This window comes from Erythrolamprus reginae, chromosome 3, assembly GCF_031021105.1.
Source record: "Erythrolamprus reginae isolate rEryReg1 chromosome 3, rEryReg1.hap1, whole genome shotgun sequence".
In the NCBI taxonomy this organism is placed as follows: domain Eukaryota; kingdom Metazoa; phylum Chordata; class Lepidosauria; order Squamata; family Dipsadidae; genus Erythrolamprus; species Erythrolamprus reginae.
The window spans coordinates 146,993,847-147,013,749 of NC_091952.1; the positions used below are offsets into that span (position 1 = coordinate 146,993,847).

Here is a 19,903-nt window from a genome sequence, read left to right on the forward strand (position 1 = left end):
TACTCTCATGTCTTCCTCATCCTCTGACTGGGACCACTCCCCTATTGTCATATCAGCCCCCTCTAGTGGTTCCTCAGGCTCACTCAAGTCACTTTCTCCCTCACTCTCGCTCTCTGCTTCATCTGGCAACCCCCCTGGCCCAGGGTATCCACAGGGGCCTGGCTCATCCTCCTCAGAATCTGACATGACCTGAGGTGGACAAGGAGCACTCACAACAGTTATCACCTATAAAGCCCTACATGGCTTAAGACCAGATTACTTACAAGACCGTCTTTTGCCTCATATATCCCAGCAACCAATTAGATCCCACAGGGTTGGCCTCCTCTGGGTCCTGTCAACCAAGCAATGCTGACTGGCGGGGCAATAGGGAAGGGCCTTCTCTGTGGTGACCAACTCCCCCAGCAATTTGCACTGCCCCCACCCTCCTGGCCTTCCAAAAGGCTTTAAAAACATGGCTTTGCCGGTAGGCCTGGGGCTGTTGAGCAACAACACTCTGTTCTGGCCAGTAGCAATGAATGAGAGATGGATGAATGGGGTTTTTTTTAATATTGGGGTTTTAACTTTGTATTTTGTTTTATTGCTGTATGCTGCCCTGAATCAGTTAGTAGATGGGCGGCTTATAAATTGAAACAAATAAACAAATAAGAATAAATGTTTAGTAACAATGAAGCAAGAAGGGAAAGGTCTTAGGCATTTTTTTCTGTATATTTGCCAAATGTTAAATTTAAATCCAGAGACAACCCATGTAGTGAAGGAGCCAAAAAAACCTTCAAACATACTGCAATGTCTATTTTATGCCAACATTTGTCAGGACCCATTAATTCCCTGGCCACTTAATTAATTCTATTTAAATCTCTTGTTCTCTGATTCAAATGACTATTTCGTAAGTGTTACCAAATTATGTTACATAATACAGGTATATGCTGTTAACAGTATTTGGTGTTGGTTGAATGACTAAGAATAATTTCATTGGTATATAATTTCAGAAGATTTATTGTCTTGACATATTTTCATTGCCAATAGTTCTAATGTCAGTAAAAAAAGGAGGGGACAATATTGACTTTTCCCTTTTGTGTAACACATGGTAGTGGTAGCCATTTACTATTAACTTGGCATTTTGTCCTTTATAATCTGTATCCCCATAAAAAAGCTATATCTTTTAATGCAAACATAAAAGTCCATCCTAAATTGTCATAAATTGTCTATATAAACAAAAATTGTAGCCACTTTTTTTTTGCCTGATTTAATCAATAACATTGATTAAACTGATGTTTAATCAACTGATGTGTCTTCAGAACATGTTGTCTGATTAGGCTGTATCATTTCAATTTAAAAACCATTTATTGTCTTTGAGTATTGCCTTAAATTTATAATCTACATTCAGTAAAGAAATTAGTTTGTATGTCTATGGGCAATTCAAAATCTTTTAAAATTTATACCTAATGGTGTTCCAAAATCTTTTTTATTAATAGTTTTAATAGATAGATTACTTGGAAAGTCTTCTAATACAGGGCGTCTCCAACCTTGGCATCTTTAAGACTTGTGGACTTCAACTTCCAGAATTCCTCAGCCAGCTTTGCTGCAATATATACTGCTCAAAAAAATAAAGGGAACACTCAAATAACACATCCTAGATCTGAATGAATGAAATATTCTAATTGAATACTTTGTTCTGTACAAAGTTGAATGTGCACAACAGCATGTGATTGTCAACCAGTGTTGCTTCCTAAGTGCAAAGTTTGATTTCACAAAAGTTTGATTTACTTGGAATTACAGTATATTGTATTGTTTAAGTGTTCCCTTTATTTTTTTGAGCAGTGTACTAGAACAAGGTAGGAGACCCTTGTTCTATTATTATTGCAGAATAAGTTATGGAGTGATTAAAGACATATTTGTATTGATCTTGGAAGTAACATCCTATTCAGCTATTCTTCAGTGTTTTCTGGACTTGACTATATAATTCAAAATAATTTAATTTAAAATAGTACATTATTTATTAATAACAAATAAAGAAAGTTTGAATAGAAATAGAATAACTCACCTCAGTTTTTCTGCCCGTCTGATTTTTATCCAATATTTATTGCTTTATAAATATTAATAATTAATTACTTAAAAAGCAAGAATATATAATTAAATTCAAATAACTAAATAAAATTTTATTTCAAAACGTATTGATACAGCTAACATCTTTTAATTTACTAGAATAATTTTTATACTATTAAAGAGTCAAGAACAAATGACTCTTATTTACCTATTATGGCTAATTAAAACATAAAAAGGCAAATTTCTCCAATGGAGGATAAGCACTTTACAATTTTATTATGCTTATTCAACAATAATTGCCCACATTTGCTTTTAACCCATTTTTACATTAAAAATTGAATATTTTGTTACAAGTTTAGCTTTGTATACTTTTTACTGTCAATTATAAATTAACAGGGTATTTATGAATTTGTTATGATTGAAATGATATCCTATCCTGCTTATATGATCACTGGTTATTTGGATTTGAGTCTTGAACCACACCATAGCTGAAATATAATCTAAAGGCACTGGTATATTTTATTGATTTTTCCATACATTACTCTTCTCCACTAAAAACATTTAAAATGGCAGAAAAGATTTTGCCCCTTTGATTTTCTTCTTAATTCCATTGCAAGTAAGGGACAATCCAGCATGACGACGCTTCAGTATTTCCAATTTCTCTTTCAGTATCTCAGCAGCATCCACTTTCTCCTCAAAGTCCCTCAATAACAGTGTATTTCCAAGTAAACCACATTTTTGTTGAAGCCTCTGATTGTCTATTCTCAATCTATCACGAATCTGCTTTGTCCTTGTTAATATATCTCTATTTTGTGCTACTAGACTTTCCACTGCCATTAACTGAGCCTTCTGCCCTTGATTGTCGGCTTCCACAAATTGAAGTTTTTCTTTTACTTGAGATAGGACTTGTACTGTATTGGTGACCTTTCTCCGGAGTTTGTGAAGTTCTTCATTACGCTCTTCAATCTTTTCATTGTAAGTCTGGTTTTCTATCTTCAGCTGCTCAAAGTCTATTAAATGTAAGCCTTCTGCCAGTTCTTCTTGGGCTTTTAGACTTGCCTCAAGCTTTTGGACCCTGTGTTTCAATTTTATATTTTCAAGACGTACCTAAAATAATACAAACTGATCTAATAACACTGCCAAATAATTGTTTTAGCAATACTAATTTGAAATGCAGTTTGGCATACCATGAGAACACAACCTTTTGCTAGCCATTCTCTAAATCAGAGATTTGGATAATAGTTCTGAACAGTCTTTAGGAATGGTTTGCAAAAACATCTGCAACCAGTTAGAGAGAAAATTTCTCTTTCTGATCTCTCTTAAGTTACATGCTAATTCTGTCCATGATTTCAGATGAGCCCCACTGACTTACCACTAAAAACATGAGATTTTAGATTTAGTGTTAACACTATCACAGATGAATCTTTCATTTTAATAGCACTTGAGCCAAATTTTAGTCATATTCCAACTACTGTATTTTTGGAGTATAAGACACACCAGAGTATAAGATGCACCTTAGTTTTTGGGGAGGAAAATAGGGAAAAGAATCTGCGTCCTTAGTCTGGTCAGCTTCAGCACAATATTTTATCCTATTTCTTATTTCTCTACAAATAAAGTTTAAAAAAACTTTATTTGCAGCGAGTAACAATGAAAGATCTTGCAAGCCAGTAAGAGCTGGGAACATCATTAAAACCTGGCTAGGGCTGGAAAGAAACATTTGGAGCAAATAGAGCAATTAACACCCCCTCCCCCTGCAAAGACAGGGTTTAGAAACATTCTTTACAGAAAGTAACAATAAAAGAGTTTGCAAGCCAGTAGGAGTTGGGAACATTGTTAGCACCTGGTTAGGGCTGGAAAGAAACATTTGGAGCAGCGGTCCCCAAACTACGGCCCGCGGGCCGCATGCGGCCCACTGAGGCCATTTATCCGGCCCGCGGGTGAGTGACAGGAGCACATCTAATTTTCCATGAATAAAATGTGGTATTTTGTTAGTAACTAATATCGATCATCAAAAAAGTTGCAAAAGGGTTTTTTTTTTCTAATTTTGTCATCCAGTTACATTCATTTTCTTTTAATTAAATTCCCTCCTCAAAAAAGTACACCAATTATATTTCTAACTTATTAACCATTGTGCCAAAGTGCTTCCTTCTTTCTTTATACATTTTTCCATGAGCCAAGAAAACCTTGTATAGCCAATCAGATGTTAACAAAATAAAATTAATAACAAAACATAAACATATATGAATTTCAGACTTCTTCCCCCCCCCCCCCGTCTAAATAGTACGTTCCCATTTTGTTTTTTACTTTAAAATAAGGTAGGTGCATTGTGTGTAGGGATTTGTTCATAGGTTTTTTTTTTTAAAAGTCCGGCCCTCCAACAGTCCGAGGGACAGTGAACTGGCCCCCTGTGTAAAAAGTTTGGGGACTCCTGATTTGGAGCAAGTAAAGCAATGAAAAAAAAAACGTAGAAAAGCTTAGGTCTTGGAAAACAGTCTTTGCAGAAAGTAACAATGAAAGAACCTGCAGGATAAGAGTTGGGAAGATCATTAGCACTTAGGGCTGAAAAAAAAGCTTCAAAAAAGGCTACATATATATATAAGAGCACCCATATTTCAGCCTCTTTTAGGGAAGAAAAAGATGTGCCTTATACTCCGAAAAATACGGTATATATAAAATGAGTCCAAATGAGTTGAACAGAACAGAATGGCCTTGGTAGATAACTTTTCCCTTATGATCACTTGTAAAATACTGCCCTTATATGATAAGCCAATAAAACTATATATTTTCAAATGAGTACCGGTAATCACAAATTCATCACACAACTTATTTTTAGATAATGCTACTGGACATAACTTTAAACTGGATGCCCAGGGCCTTATTTGCAATTTGCCAGTATCATATGTTTGATGAGAATATAGAGCTATATATAAATATAGCTATATATAAATATAGCTTTCTTTATGGTTGTTTTGGTAGACCTCTGTTGTGAATAAATTATTGTTGATGATGCTGGATGACATGCTGCATATGACATTTGATAAATTATACAGTAAACTGTCTTGAGCACCATACAATATGTGGATCATCCCATCTGTTTACAAGTACAAGTACTTTAAGACTTCAAAGCATGGTTATTTCTTATACTTTGAATTTTAGAATATACTAAGTCAAGGGCATAAGCTTTATAAATTAATGATTTTATAATTAAATGCTTTTAATGACTCATTCAGCTATAATTTTCTTTTGAATAAACATATTTGTCATTTATACCAATGACTAATCTTGCAACTAGAATATAATGGAGTTCAAGTGAGTACATGGTTATAGATTAGTAGCCTATAAAAACTATAGATAGCACATTAAATTGGGCTCAAGAAACAACTAATATAGCTGTTTGAGAAAATTAGTGATGTCACACCTTCAAGAAATCTCACCAACTCTGGGAGGCAATTATAGAATAAGGAAATATAAGGAAATTGCAGAAAAGCTAAATAATTTCCAAAGTCTACTATGGAAAACAGAACAGAAACAATGGCTTAAACTGATATTTCCAGGAAAGGAAACCAAAATTAAAAGAGTAAAACATACATTCATGATGCTAGGGAATTTTCCTTCTGCCTATTGAGGCCCTATTCCCAAAGAATAATCACTAGTTCCCCAATGTTTCCTATTTCTGATTTAGAAACCAACATTGTGCAGACAAATATAAAGCCTGAGATAATCCAGCAGATATTATTTTTAATTGGACTTTCTAAATTTTGTGATACAGTCCTTGACTATCATATTCCTGCTGCCATGAGAATCTTTTCATCCGTTAAGCCAGTGAAAGACTGAATATGGAAGAACTGCAGTTTAATCTAGATAAGCAGTTCTTTTACCAAAATCCTAATAAGAAATTTTATAAACTTAAAGAGAACTAATTATTCTTCATCATCCTGTTACTGTTAATAGCACAAGTACCAACCTAGGCTGTATATCTGCACAGTTGAAAATTATACAACTTTACTTACTTTGCAATTTAGAAATTTTACAGGCTTATTTGCAAGGCTGGCAATACAGTCCGGGAATTGGTTTGGTTTGGGTTAACTTTGCTTTTTCTGTGAAATTTTAACCAGTTTCAATTCCTCCTAATCCTAAATTTGGTGCCCATAATAGGCCTTGCAGTTATGAGACAATATATGTCTGTCAATATCCAAGTCTCAAAGACTCTTCAACTGAAAGATGTAGAAAAAGAGACTGCCACATCTTAAAATTAATTAATGCAATGGTCTCAACAGTAGACTGCTAACTGCCAGCTGCAGTTCAGTTCAAATCTCACCATGGGCTGAAGGTTGACTCAGCCTCCCATCCTTCCAAGGTGGGTAAAATGAGGACCCAGATTGTTGGGGGCAATAGGCTGATTCTCTAAAAGTTCTTAGAGAGGGCTATAAAAGCACTATGAAGCGGTATTAGCAATAGCTATTGCTATTGCTTAGACAGGGCATTTAACACCCCTCCTCTATGCAGGGCTCACCTCCGTCATCTCCTTTTCCTTGCTTTGCTCTTTAGCTTGGATCTTCTCCACTTCCTTGACGGCAGCTTGCTTGCCTCCTAGCCGCCTCCCCATAGTATACACAGCGATTTCCTTCTTGATCGCCTGGTAGGCCTTCCACTCGCTTTCCACCACGGTCAGTTTCTGATCGCAGGACCGCTGGAGAGCATCGATCTCCTTCTGGTACCAAGCCGCCTCCTCTGCCTGCTGGCTCCGCAGCTTCTCCAACATGGCCAGGTAGCGGCTGTAGCGCTGCTCCCAGTCCGGGATGTGGTGCTCGAGCTCTCGGGCGCGATCCTTGGCCTTGGCTTTGTTCAAGACGTCGGCCAGCTTGCCCTGCAGCTTCGCGTTGTAACTGCGGAGGCGGCCCCGCTCGGCTAGCAGCTGCCGGTACTGTTCCATGAGGTCGAGGCGCCGCCGCTGCTCCTCGGCGGCGCGCTGCTCCCTCTGCTCCTCCGTCTCCCCCGGGCTCTCCTGACTGTCCGGGCTGCCCCCCACGACCAAGGAGTGGATGCTGCCTTCCCTCTGCTCCAGCTCCCAGAGGCTCCGGCTGACCCTATGGCTCAGCTCCGCGCCCACCTGCAACGGAGACGGCTCGGCTTCCTCGCCCTCCTCGAAGGAGGCGCCGGTGGGCAAGTCGCGGAAGAGCGACAACTTGGAGGGCGCCTCCGTCAGCCCGCCTTCTTCCTCCAGCTTCCCCAGGGAAGGGATCTCCGAAGGGCTCCGCTTGGCCTCCTCCCCCGCCTCCTTCGGGGCCTCCTCGGCGCCTTCTGGACCTTCGCCCGAGGTTGCGGGCTCCGGCGGCTCCTCCAGCACGGGCTCCTCCTTGTCCGCTCCTTCCACTGCGGGCGGCTCTTCGGCCGTTCGCTGGGGCTCCTCTCCCGCCGTCGCCTCGTCTCCCGCTCCTTCCTCAGCCGGCGGCTCGGCAGCGGGAGGACTCTTCGCGGCCTCCGTTGTCTCCGCATCCGCGGAAACCGGCATGGCGACATCATCCAGATTTTGGGGCGTTGAGATCGAGACCTCCTCGTCCACCTCCTGGATCTCCTCCATAGCGCGCAACCGGTCGCCTCGCTCGCTCCCCCCGTAAACAAACCGCTTCGCTCCGTCGCTAGGCGACGAAAGTTCCTTTTCGTCCACCAATGGGAAGAAATGAAGAGAAGCGAGGTTTGATTGGACGTTGCGCATGAAAGAGCACGCACAAAAAAACATTTCGAAGCCGATTGGCTGTTTCTCCCTGGGAAACGCCCACAAAATTCCGCCTCGGTTTTAGTGGTCCCTGTCGCAAACTTGGACGTCAAACCTTCGCTGCTCTTTTTTTACCTCCAAGGGGGAGGGGGGGAGGAAAGCAAGATGGCGGAACTGGGCAAAAAGTATTGCGTGTACTGCTTGGCTGAGGTCAGCTCGCTTCGTTTCCGCTGCACCGAATGTACCGACATCGAGCTTTGCCCCGAATGCTTCTCGGCGGGGGCCGAGATTGGCCCGCATAGGCGCTGGCATGGCTACCAACTGGTAGATGGTGGGCGTTTCACTCTCTGGGGTGCCGAGGCCGAGGGCGGCTGGAGCAGCCGCGAGGAGCAACTCTTACTGGATGCTATCGAGCAGTTCGGCTTCGGCAACTGGGTGAGAAGTTCCCTGCTGGTTTGTCGGCCTGCCCTGTCCTTCCGGGTCGGCGGAATTGTGTCCCCCTAGCACAATTTCACATTTGTAATAGCACGATTGATGTTCATGGAGCTGGACTCTTGTTTAGCTAAGGGAAAAAGAATGGCTGGAAATATTTGAGCAAAGCTAAACACTTATTCTGGTCAACATTCAAAACAGGTCAAGCAATAGGGTAAAATGCAAAATCTCAATTTTATATATCGTTGCATTTAAAATTAACCTTAATTCATCTGCATCTTATCTCTGTGATCAGACTGTTGCCTTTCAAGCTATCCACGTAATTCCATAAAATAAAAAATAGTTGTACAAAAATATGGTGAATAATCTGTATGTTCAAAATGCTGCAGCTCATATTTGGATAACCCAAAATCATACAATCATTATTTAGCCAAGTGTCCTGAAAAGTATGTACCCTGCCTTACCCAAAGTTGTATACATGGCATCCATTTTCACATTGTAAGAAAAGATTAATAAATAATCAAACATCTGCTTCCAAAAACATACATAGGTACCCCAAATCACATGTCATGGAGAGTCCTTTATATAATGGGAATGTGTTTTATCCAAACTTTGAGAGGTCTTTGATGCTCTCCGAGCTTCCATTCTGGCCTGATTGTATAGCATTCTATCACCTTTTCTGTAGGTTTCCTCTTTGGAATGACATAACTGCTTGAGTTTGGCTGTGAACCAAGGTTTATTGTTACTGTATATTTGCAAGATCCTGATTGGTACACATAAGTCTTCACAGAAGCTGACATATGATGTTACAGTATCTGTGAGTTCATCTAGGTCTGCAGAGATGTCTTTAAAAATATTCCAGTCTGTGCAGTCAAAGCAAGCCTGTAGCTTTAACTTTGCTTCGTCAGTCCAAGTGCACTGATTTAATTGTTGGTTTTGTGGCTTTAAATCTTTGTAAGCAGGTCCAAGGTAAATCATGCAATGATCAGAGTGGCCCACAGCTGCTCTTGGTAAGGCCCTGTAAGCATTTTTTAACTGTTGTATAGCAATGGTCTAAGATATTATTGCCTCTGGTGGGACAATTTACATGTTGAAAGTATTTTGGCAGCTCATCTCTTAAGATGGCCTAAAATGATTTGAGATATAGATGCTTTATTATTATGGTTCATTGCAGTTGGACAGATGTTTAGACTGGAGTTGGCATTTTCATCAACTTATTGAGTCATTCCCAAGGATCTAGGATAGAAAGATATTATTTCATAGTATTAAATACATTGTTGCAGGATGTAAGTTGTCTTGGGAATTGACTGCTGATGATTTGTCAGTGCCAATGAACTTCAAATTGTACTCCAAAGGTTTTTGGGATTGGTTTTATTTTTCCACAGTCATTCTGCTTCTTTTTGCAGGTCTTTTTGTTTTGTGATTTTCTCCAATTCCTTCTTTTCTGTTCTGCTGTTTCCAGATACTGCCATGTTCTGTATCAAGGTTTTGTTGATGATTTGTCAACAACTATTAAGTCTGGTATGTTATGGGGCAAATTTAAAATCTGTGAGTACTTAGCCTCTTCATTTTCTATTATTTTGTCTGTTTACAGTCCCATCAGTTCTTGTAGACATTCCATTATACCAGTATTGCTAATTTATCATGTGATAGTAGTTAATCGGTGAGATCATCTTGCAGTAGCTAACTAAGCAGTCCGTATTTTTTTTTCAGGTTGTAGAGATAGTATTTTCTGCTTGTTGCTATCTTCTCAACTTGGGTTTCTATGCGTTTGTTCTTAAGGTTTAGACAAAAGTAGTCCCTCTTCAATTTGTCTGTCTTCAATTTTCTGACTCTTTGCCAGTGCCAGATCTTGATTATTTTTTGTTTTGCCTTATTGGTTTGTTTTTTTAAAAAAAACACTGGCTATGTAATATTTTGTCTTGCCAGATCTTTTTTCTTTGCTTCATTTGATCTTTCTTGTAGGCCAATTTGGTCCCTCCAGTACTCAGTAGGTCTTCATGGTGTACTAGTTTCATAAACTTCACGGTATAGTAGGTTCAAAGCATCTTCTTCACTGTCCTTCAGATATTCTTCCAATACCCTTTTTTCTTCTTCAACTGTCTGGTATACAGTACTTGCATGCATTCCATGCATTCATACAAGTTAAACGCGGAAAAATTAGAATATCATGCAAATGTCCATTTATTTCAGTAATGTAACTTGCAAAGTATCATGCAATGGTAACTGAAGCAGATTTTGGTGCTTTTGGCAGTGTGGGCAGATGCCAAGACCTATTGGAAAATTTAAGTCAACATCTCTATAAAGCTCGTATGCGAGTGGAAGCATGAAGTGCGCCAAAATCTCCTGGTTGACCCTGGATTTAATGAAGCACAGTGGACCAATACCAGCAGATGACCTGGCTCCCCAAATCAACAGACTGTGTAAACCTTACACTGGATCTCAAGCATCTTGCAGTGTGTGCCTCTCCATTCTTCCTCCATACTCTGAGTCCTTGGTTTCCAAATGAGATGCAAAAGTTTCCACAGTCTGTGTTGATTTGGGTTGCCATGTCACATCTGCTGGTGTTGGCCCATTGTGCTTCATTAAGCCCAGAGTCAACGCAACCGTCTACCAGGAGATTTTGGCCCACACTGCCCAAAGCATTAAAACCTGCTTCAATGACCGTGGGATTACTGTCCTTGATTGGTCAGCAAACTCGCTTGACCTGAACCCCTTAGAGAATCTATGGGGCATTGCCAAGAGAAAGATGAGAGACATGAGACCAAACAATGCAGAAGAGCTGAAGGCCGCTATTGAAGCATCCTGGTCTTCCCATAACACCTCAGGCAGCGCCACAGGCTGATAACGTCCATGCCATGCTGCATTGAGGCAGTAATTGCTGCAAAAGGGGCCTAACAAAGTACTGAGCATGAGTACATGCTTATACTTTTCAGAGGTCCGATATTGTTCTATGTACAATCTTTGTTTTATTGATCACATGTAATATTCTAATTTCCTGAAATGGGGAATTTGGGATTTTCATGAGCTGTACCCTATAATCATCATATTTATCACAAATTATGGCTTGAACTATCTTCCCTTGCATGTTATAAGTATCTCTCATATATTAAGTTTCCCTTTTTAAGTTACCGTTACTGAAATAAATGAACGTTTGCACGATATTCCAATTTTTTGAGTTTGTTTGTTTCTGTTCATTCATTCATTCATTCATTCATTCAACTTCTATGCCGCCCAACCCTGAAGGACTCAGTACATTCCCTGTACATTCCCTCGTAGGTAGAGTCTGTCAGTTGCTGCAGGGATGAAGGGCATGATTCATTGTCATTATTTTTCTGGTTTTCCTATCCAGGGCTTTTAGTTCTTCTTGAGTTCAATCCACTATTTCAGCTGTGTAACTAATGACTGGAATAGCCCTGGTGTTAACTGACTTTCCTCCACCAAGTTTGGACTTTAATATCTTCACTTGCATAATGTATTGACATGTATATGGAGATTCTCAGTCATCCATGTCATAGTTGTCCCAAAGGAGCTTTTTCTGGACTTTCTGGGGAAAAAAGAAAAGTCCAGTTGCTTCTTGAAAAAGCTTCTTTGAGACAATGTGTTCGCTTCTTGACTTTGTGTGCTTGATGTAGTCAACTTGAAAGATGCCTAAGTATTGTCTAATGAAATTACATGAACAATAATAATTCTTTTAAGAACTTTTCAGCAGGCTTGGACATTAAAAGTCACAAAATAATTATACAAACTTTGTACCCTTTCAAACCTAAGAGCCGTTGAGTTCTAACACTCTGCTCTGGCCGTTAGTATGACTGTGACGTGAATGAGTGTGGTTATATGGTTTGGGTTTTTCAGATTAGTTTTATAATTGTGCTTTAGAATTATTTTTTGTATTGCTTTTATATGTTGGGAGCCGCCCTGTGTATTCGGAGAAGGGCGGCATATACCGTAAGTCCAAATTAATTAAACAAATAAATAAATAAATTTGTAATGATAATATTTATCTAAACTTTTGATGTTATACACAGACACACACACAAATACATAATACAAAAATCATCCAAAAAAAGGACAAAAAAACCCACAAAACAATCAAAACATTAAAAAAGATGCATCAAAACAACACATATATTATCCCCTTTACTTGAATACTGATTAATACATTATAACAACATTAATTCTCACCCCCTGCGAAACAGGGCCACTTTAGATTACTAAATCTATTTGCTAATTTTTGACCTGTCTTCTATATATTACTGACGAAGTAGTTAACAGGAAGAATAACAATACTAAAACAAAACAAAAAATTTCAAAACTTTGTGTTAGCAAACTATTACTGTAATCCACTTGTAGAAACTTTACTAAGGCACTTTATCTATCCTAAATCATCCCCAAAGTTATAATTTGTCCTGGATTGACTATCCATGTTTCCTATTTAATGCCATCTCTTATAGAGTTATTATTTACTTGATAATAGATTCAGTCTGCAGAATAAGCCAATCTTCCAATCAAAACCCAGATAGAAGTGGTTACCAGTTAACTGTAATAAATCCATCTAGTCTCCCTCAATCTTTGTAGAAGGAAGAATTTGTTGCTTCCCCTTTCAGTCAGAGTCCTGATGTTAAAAGGAATATGCAGATGTAAACTTCAGAGCAACAGATGAAATCCACTTTGTTAATTCTCCAGCCATGAGAATGTATTTAGACTGGAACTGGATCAAGTCATATGTATGTATCTTTAATCAAAATTCCATGCCCTAATATATAATAGCCCTAATAGCTTTTAAAAGAGAAATATAGCTAGAAGCATACTTCCCTGCTCTCCTTCCTTAGATTTCAGCCATTTTAATCGTGAAACTTAATCAAGGAACAAAGAAAGTATGTTTTCTTCTATATTTCAATCCAAGATTATAAGAAAATTTAATAAAAATAAACCTGATATTTTTCAAAATTTAAAAATACAGAGATCCAGTGATGTCTAAAAACTCTACATATCCCCAAATGCTGCTATGCTTTTATGTGAAGGGAGCTTTTTGATAACATATATCAAAAAGAAAGAAAAAGCAGTTTTTTTGCCAGTTTTTAGAAGATACTTTCTTCAAGCAGTAGTACAGGAAAAGTCTGCATCTTTCAAGAAGACCATGATTTTTATGCAGGACACTGCTCCATTGGATGCAACAAAGTACTCCACTGTATGGCTAGACAGTAAAGGCCTGAAAGATGAAAAAATAATGTCATGGCCCCCTTCCTCACCTGACCGAAACCCTATTGAGAACTTGTGGGCTTTCCTTAAATGGGAATTTATGGTGAAGGAAAACAGTACATCTCTCTGAACAGTATCCAGATGACAGTGATTGCTACTGCAAAAAAATTGTTTGTCCACAGATCAAGAAATTGATAAGATTCCATTAATGGAAGGCTTATGACATTATTGGAAAGTAGGGTTGCTATATTGGCCACTGATTCTTTGTTTTTGAAATGCCAGAAATGTTTATACATTTTCAGTTGTTTGTTTATTATTTTCACTTTAAAAGATTCAAATAAATAAATGAGATGGGCACATTTTTGTTTTTCATTTAGTTGCATAATTCTGCACACTAATAATTCAAGTTTTAGTTCAAGTTTTATTGGATTTATATGCCGCCCCTCTCCGAAAACTCGGGGCGGCTAACAGCAATCATAGACAATATACAATAATAATCCAATACTAAAAGCAAATTAAAACCCCTTAATATAGAAAACCAAACACACATACAAACATATTATGCATACCATTGTAACGGCCTAGGGGGAGAAGAAATCTTAATTCCCCCATGCCTGGCGGCAGAGGTGGGTTTTAAGTAGTTTCCGAAAGGCAAGGAGGGTAGGGGCAATTCTAATCTCTGGGGGGAGTTGGTTCCAGAGGGCCGGGGCCGCCACAGAGAAGGCTCTTCCCCTGGGTCCCGCCAAGCGACATTGTTTAGTTGATGGGACCCGGAGAAGGCCCACTCTGTGGGACCTAACTGGTCGCTGGGATTCATGCGGCAGAAGGCGGTCCCTGAGGTAATCTGGTCCGGTGCCATGAAGGGCTTTATAGGTCATAACCAACACTTTGAATTGTGACCGGAAACTGATCGGCAACCAATGCAGACTGCGGAGTGTTGGTGTGACATGGGCATATTTAGAGGAGCCCATGATTGCTCTCGCAGCTGCATTCTGCACGATCTGAAGTTTCCGAACACTTTTGAAGGGTAGCCCCATGTAGAGAGCATTACAGTAGTCGAGCCTCGAGGTGATGAGGGCATGAGTAACTGTGAGCAGTGACTCCTGGTCCAAATAGGGTCGCAACTGATGCACCAGGCGAACCTGGGCAAACGCCCCCCTCGCCACAGCTGAAAGATGTTTCTCTAATGTGAGCTGTGGATCGAGGAGGACGCCCAAGTTGCGAACCCTCTCTGAGGGGGGTCAATGATTCTCCCCCCAGGGTAATGGACGGACAGATGGAATTGTCCTTGGGAGGCAAGACCCACAGCCACTCCGTCTTGTCTGGGTTGAGTTTGAGTTTGTTGACACCCATCCAGGCCCCAACAGCCTCCAGGCACTGGCACATCACTTCCACTGCTTCGCTGACTGGACATGGGGTGGAGATGTATAACTGGGTATCATCGGCATATTGATGATACCTCACCCCATGCCCGTGGATAATTGCCCAATAATTGGGCATACAGATATTCTAAAAAAGCCAAACCCTGATTTTTACTTCATTAAATATTCAGGTTTGACATTTATTAACATTTTGGATTGACCAAGTGCATCGTAGTTGTTTAATAATAAAATCAATCCTTCAAAACAGAACTTACCTAATAATTTTGCACACAGTGTAAATCGTTAGTCACTAATCAACTTTTGAAGCAAAATGAAACCACAGATTCAGAAAGTGAAATATACTCCTCTGGCAAACTTAGAAAATGAAATTACTGACAGGAAGGTATATATGCCCACTGTCATCCAGTAACCTCTATCACTTCCAGAAGGAATTGGAATTAAAACTCCCTCCCCCTTCCCAACTGGGTCCATGATTGTCCAAAAGCCAACTTGGGTCATTCCCAACTACTCCCATTCAAAACCGGGAAGCAGCACTGATAAAGAGCCAGCTTACTGTGCAACAGCCATCTTGATGAGCTCCATAGGGCATCAATTCGTTCTGTTTTCACTATTTTTACAGTTGATGATGAGGGTGGCATATTTCTCTAATCCAAATTGCACTGCAGTATTTTGGCTATATATATATAGACAGTTCCAATAAATTATTCTTTTGGGTTTTAACTACTATATGTTGTTGAAAATAAATTGTAATGTGTTTGCCATTAAAATGTTGAAAAAATATTTATTGTTTCCAAACTATCAACAATGAGTAGGACTTGTTCACTTGTAGCTATCACAGGGTCCTCACTTATTGTTTAGTTATTGCCAGACCTACCTTAGGGCTAGTTATGATTCAGATTCAAAATTCCACTGGTTGTACCCCCATAGTCATGTGACATAACATTGTGCACTCAGCAACCTGGCTGCATTTGCAGTGTTTCATAGTTATATTATCATGTTTTATGATGATTTTGCCAAAAATTGGTACCTGTGGTGCTCACAGTGAACCATTGGTTGGTTTAATAACCACTGCAATTGAATCAGTCATGTGCACAAACTGTTTTACAACTGTCACAATTTATGACCATGATGGGTAGGCTCTTAAATAAGTTGGGGAGTACCTGTACCAGAATTTAATTCTATCCTTGAGAATAAAATGAAATCTGTGAAACAGTTTCTTAGCCCATGGAAAGTAAAAAATGTTAGAAAGGGACTCAGAATAGTCCTGCTTTTTAGTCCTTAGAAAAGGGGCAGTTAAGGGGTTTGATGTGCTTTTGAGATGTTTCTTCAGCTGGCTAACTATGAATGGGTGACACCATACCAAATGCTGTTTCTTAGTTAACTTAATCCAGCTTTACTCCATTAATCCTATTTTATCAATCTGCATGAACATTTCAAACGATAAATTTATAACATACACTTGCAAAAATAATTTTTAAGCAGATTATATATAGTTCACTTAGCCAAATATAAAGGATGCTTAAGTAGGACTGAAATATTTTTTAAAAATTGGTTCGATAACATAAAATTGACCCTGTGAGGTCCAACTAAATTTTGTATCCTGTAATATTTTTTAGTGAACAAACACTTTCTCTGATATACTTAAGATCAACATTCACAATTAATGGTACTCCTATAAAAGTTACAGTAATCTTATTTCTGAAGGGCAACATTCAATTTTTTAAAAATACTCCAAATAAAGATGGCTTTATAATAGTGTTACTAAAATAAAAATCCCATTTTAGATCCATACAATCACTTATTTTGGGTAGAGTTGGGATGACTGGATGGAACTGAGCATTTATTGACTGGATGCCTTTTTTGACACCATGTCGAGTTCCCAGCAGATATTTTTTCTTTGCGCTCTAAGAGAAATATCTGCACTAAATCATCACTAAGCCACCACACTTCTCAGTATTACTGTAGTATTATTGATAGTATTAATAAAACTAAAGTTTTAGTGTGATTTCCTGAATATAAAATATAAGATTTCATATTTAAAATATTACTGCTGATACTCTAATTTGATTGTGAATTGTAAGTTTACCTTCTTTCACATTACAGCTAATCCTAATAATTAATCAGTATTGGTGGTATGCCGGATCAAGCTTATGACATATATATATATGCATGTCATAAAATAGTCAAACCTACCTCCTACAGTTAGCAACGACTAGCAGAGTAAATCTGTAGGGACTCCTTTACATACAAATATACAGACCTATCCATTCTAAAATTAGGGTTTTTTTAAAAGTAAAAAGTTTATTTATTTATTTATTTATTTATTATTTAGATTTGTATGCCGCCCCTCTCCGAGGACTCGGGGCGGCTCACAACAGAGAAAAACAAATCATAAATAATCCGAGTAAGTTTAAAACATTTAAAATTTAAAAGAAAACCCCATATACTAACAGACACACACACAAGCATACCATGCACAAATTAAACATGCCCAGGGGGAGATGTCTCAATTCCCCCATGCCTGACGGCACAGGTGGGTTTTAAGGAGTTTACGGAAGGCAGGAAGAGTAGGGGCAGTTCTAATCTCCGGGGGGAGTTGGTTCCAGAGAGCCGGTGCCGCCACAGAGAAGGCTCTTCCCCTGGGTCCCGCCAACCGACACTGTTTAGTTGACGGGACCTGGAGAAGGCCCACTCTGTGGGACCTAATCGGTCGCTGGGATTCGTGCAGCAGGAGGCGGTCTCAGAGGTATTCTGGTCCGATGCCATGAAGGACTTTAAAGGTCATAACCAACACTTTGAATTGTGACCGGAAATTGATTGGCAGCCAATACAGACTGCGGAGTGATGGTGAAACATGGGCATACCTAGGTAAGCCCATGACTGCTCTCGCAGCTGCATTCTGCACGATCTGAAGTTTCCGAACACTTTTCAAAGGTAGCCCCATGTAGAGAGCATTACAGTAGTCGAACCTCGGGTTGTGGGACTGCCCTTTACAGTTACAACAGGTAAAGTATGCTGACAGGTACGATGCACTCCACATGCTTCAAAGCACCCTTTTCACTTTGAACCTCAAGCACTGCATAGCACTATTTTTTAAAACTGACTCTGGATCTATAAAATATTTCATTACAAAGTTCTTATTCTAAACATGATTAGCAAAAAGTGAATTTATGGGGGAAAGCTTTACATAACATTCTTAGAACCACCTGTTTGAATTCAATGAACTTAAATAGTACTTTAGGGTCACCATATATGAAGAAGCACTAGTACTTTGAAGCTCATAGTCATTGGCTGCATGTGAAATGCTGGGTCCTGACAAATATAATTGTATCTATATCTAGCATATGAGTGTTCTTGAAGCAGATAAATTTTAAAAAATTGGTTTGTTTTCTTGTAGGAAGATATGGCTACTCATGTTGGAGCATCACGAACACCTCAAGAAGTTATGGAACACTATGTGAGCATGTATATACATGGAAATCTTGGAAAAGCCTGCATTCCTGACGTTATTCCTAATAGAGTGACTGATCATACATGCCCGAGTGGTGGTCCACTTTCTCCTAGCCTTACAATGCCTCTGCCACCTTTAGATATAACAGTGGCTGAACAACAACAGCTTGGATACATGCCACTTCGAGATGATTATGAAATTGAGTATGATCAAGATGCTGAAACTCTAATTAGTGGCCTTTCAGTTAATTATGATGATGATGATGTGGAAATAGAATTAAAAAGAGCTCATGTGGATATGTATGTAAGAAAACTCAAAGAGAGGCAGAGGCGAAAGAACATTGCTCGTGACTACAACTTGGTCCCTGCATTTTTAGGCAAGGATAGGAGAGATAAAGAAAAACCTGCAAAGCGCAAAACTACAAAAGAAGAAAAGGAACTGAGGTTAAAATTGAGATCTCTTTACCAGTTTATGTCTTGCAAAGAATTTGATGATTTCTTTGAAAATCTGCACAAGGAAAAGGTGCTTCGAACAAAAATAAGAGAACTCCAGCGTTATCGCCGAAATGGCATAACAAAAATGGAAGAGTCTGCAGAATATGAAGCAGCTAGACACAAAAGAGAGAAAAGGAAAGAAAATAAAAACATCGGTACTTCTAAAAGAGGAAAAGAGGAGGGTAAAGATGGAGAATTCTCTGCAATTGAAAATCTTCCTGGCTTTGAACTGTTATCTGACCGAGAGAAAGTACTTTGTAACTCTATTAATCTGAGTCCAGCACGCTATGTGACAGTTAAAACTATAATTATTAAAGATCATCTTCAAAAAAGGCAGGGCATCCCGTCAAAAAGTCGCCTTCCTAGTTACTTGGATAAGATACTTAAAAAAAGGATTTTGAATTTTTTGACAGAAAGTGGTTGGATATCCAGGGATGCTTCTTAAATCTTGACTACTTTGAAATAGCATCAATATCAACAGAGGAACCAACATTCACCATTGATCTAGTTACCAGCTTTTTAAAACCTCCAATATCTTGTAAAAAAACTCACTCAACTGGATTTTCCTGAAATGGATCATGTACATATTAGATCTTATTTTATTATCCACTTTACATATTACCTTAAAACAGCACACTCTGGGTGAAGTGGTTTGTCTTACCAGTGTATCAGAAGTGAGATGGGAAACTCTGACAATACTTACTGAACTCTACCTCTGCTGCACAAACTTGTATTTTAGACAGGATACTTGTTTAAGGTTGCTATTCTTCCCACATTTACTTGGAAGTATGCCCCACTACATTGAATAGTATTTATTGTCAAGCAAAACCATCAGATAGGGCTGCTTATGTGTCCTACTAAATCTTGGATAATGAACTTAGGCACAAATTACTTTCATATTGGAAATATATACTAAAAGTTTGTTACATTTTTTTCACAAGCCAAGGCATTCTGTTACATTGGCACTAGAGCAAATAGAATGCAAAACTGAGTAATGTAAAACAGTTTAACACAGCACACCACATGATTAAATGGAGTAGACTAGCTCTACAACCTAGCTTGCATAGAATCATTGAAAATGATTTCCAGCAAATGACAGGCATTCTGATTGTAAAACATAGTGGTGATGAACTAACTGCTTTAATGTATATACTAATGTTCCACTTCTATACAATTTGAAAAA

At 38.9% G+C, this 19,903-nt stretch overlaps 2 protein-coding genes across 2 annotated transcripts; one reads left to right on the forward strand and one right to left on the reverse strand.

Moving 5' to 3' along the window:
• Positions 1 to 2,135: 2,135 nt before the first annotated feature.
• Positions 2,136 to 7,712, reverse strand: CFAP184 (cilia and flagella associated protein 184). Its single transcript, XM_070746973.1, has 2 exons — positions 6,557 to 7,712; positions 2,136 to 3,150 (listed from the first exon to the last, which is right to left on the reverse strand). Exons 1-2 carry the CDS (start codon positions 7,622 to 7,624, stop codon positions 2,605 to 2,607), a joined length of 1,614 nt encoding a protein of 537 aa, XP_070603074.1. The 5' UTR covers positions 7,625 to 7,712; the 3' UTR covers positions 2,136 to 2,604.
• Positions 7,713 to 7,785: 73 nt separating this feature from the next.
• On the forward strand, positions 7,786 to 19,903 carry TADA2B (transcriptional adaptor 2B). Its single transcript, XM_070746974.1, has 2 exons — positions 7,786 to 8,194; positions 18,173 to 19,903. The coding sequence occupies exons 1-2, from the start codon at positions 7,925 to 7,927 to the stop codon at positions 19,163 to 19,165; spliced, it is 1,263 nt and encodes a 420-aa protein (XP_070603075.1). The 5' UTR covers positions 7,786 to 7,924; the 3' UTR covers positions 19,166 to 19,903.

Excerpts from the sequence above, each read along its gene's own strand:
- CFAP184 (XM_070746973.1), bottom strand. The coding sequence starts at position 7,624 with ATGGAGGAGATCCAGGAGGTGGACGAGGAGGTCTCGATCTCAACGCCC. Across the intron at positions 3,151-6,556 it reads AGGAAAAGGAGATGACGGAG|GTACGTCTTGAAAATATAAA; the intron begins GTGAGCCCTGCA and ends GTATTATTTTAG.
- TADA2B (XM_070746974.1), top strand. The coding sequence starts at position 7,925 with ATGGCGGAACTGGGCAAAAAGTATTGCGTGTACTGCTTGGCTGAGGTC. Across the intron at positions 8,195-18,172 it reads AGTTCGGCTTCGGCAACTGG|GAAGATATGGCTACTCATGT; the intron begins GTGAGAAGTTCC and ends GTTTTCTTGTAG.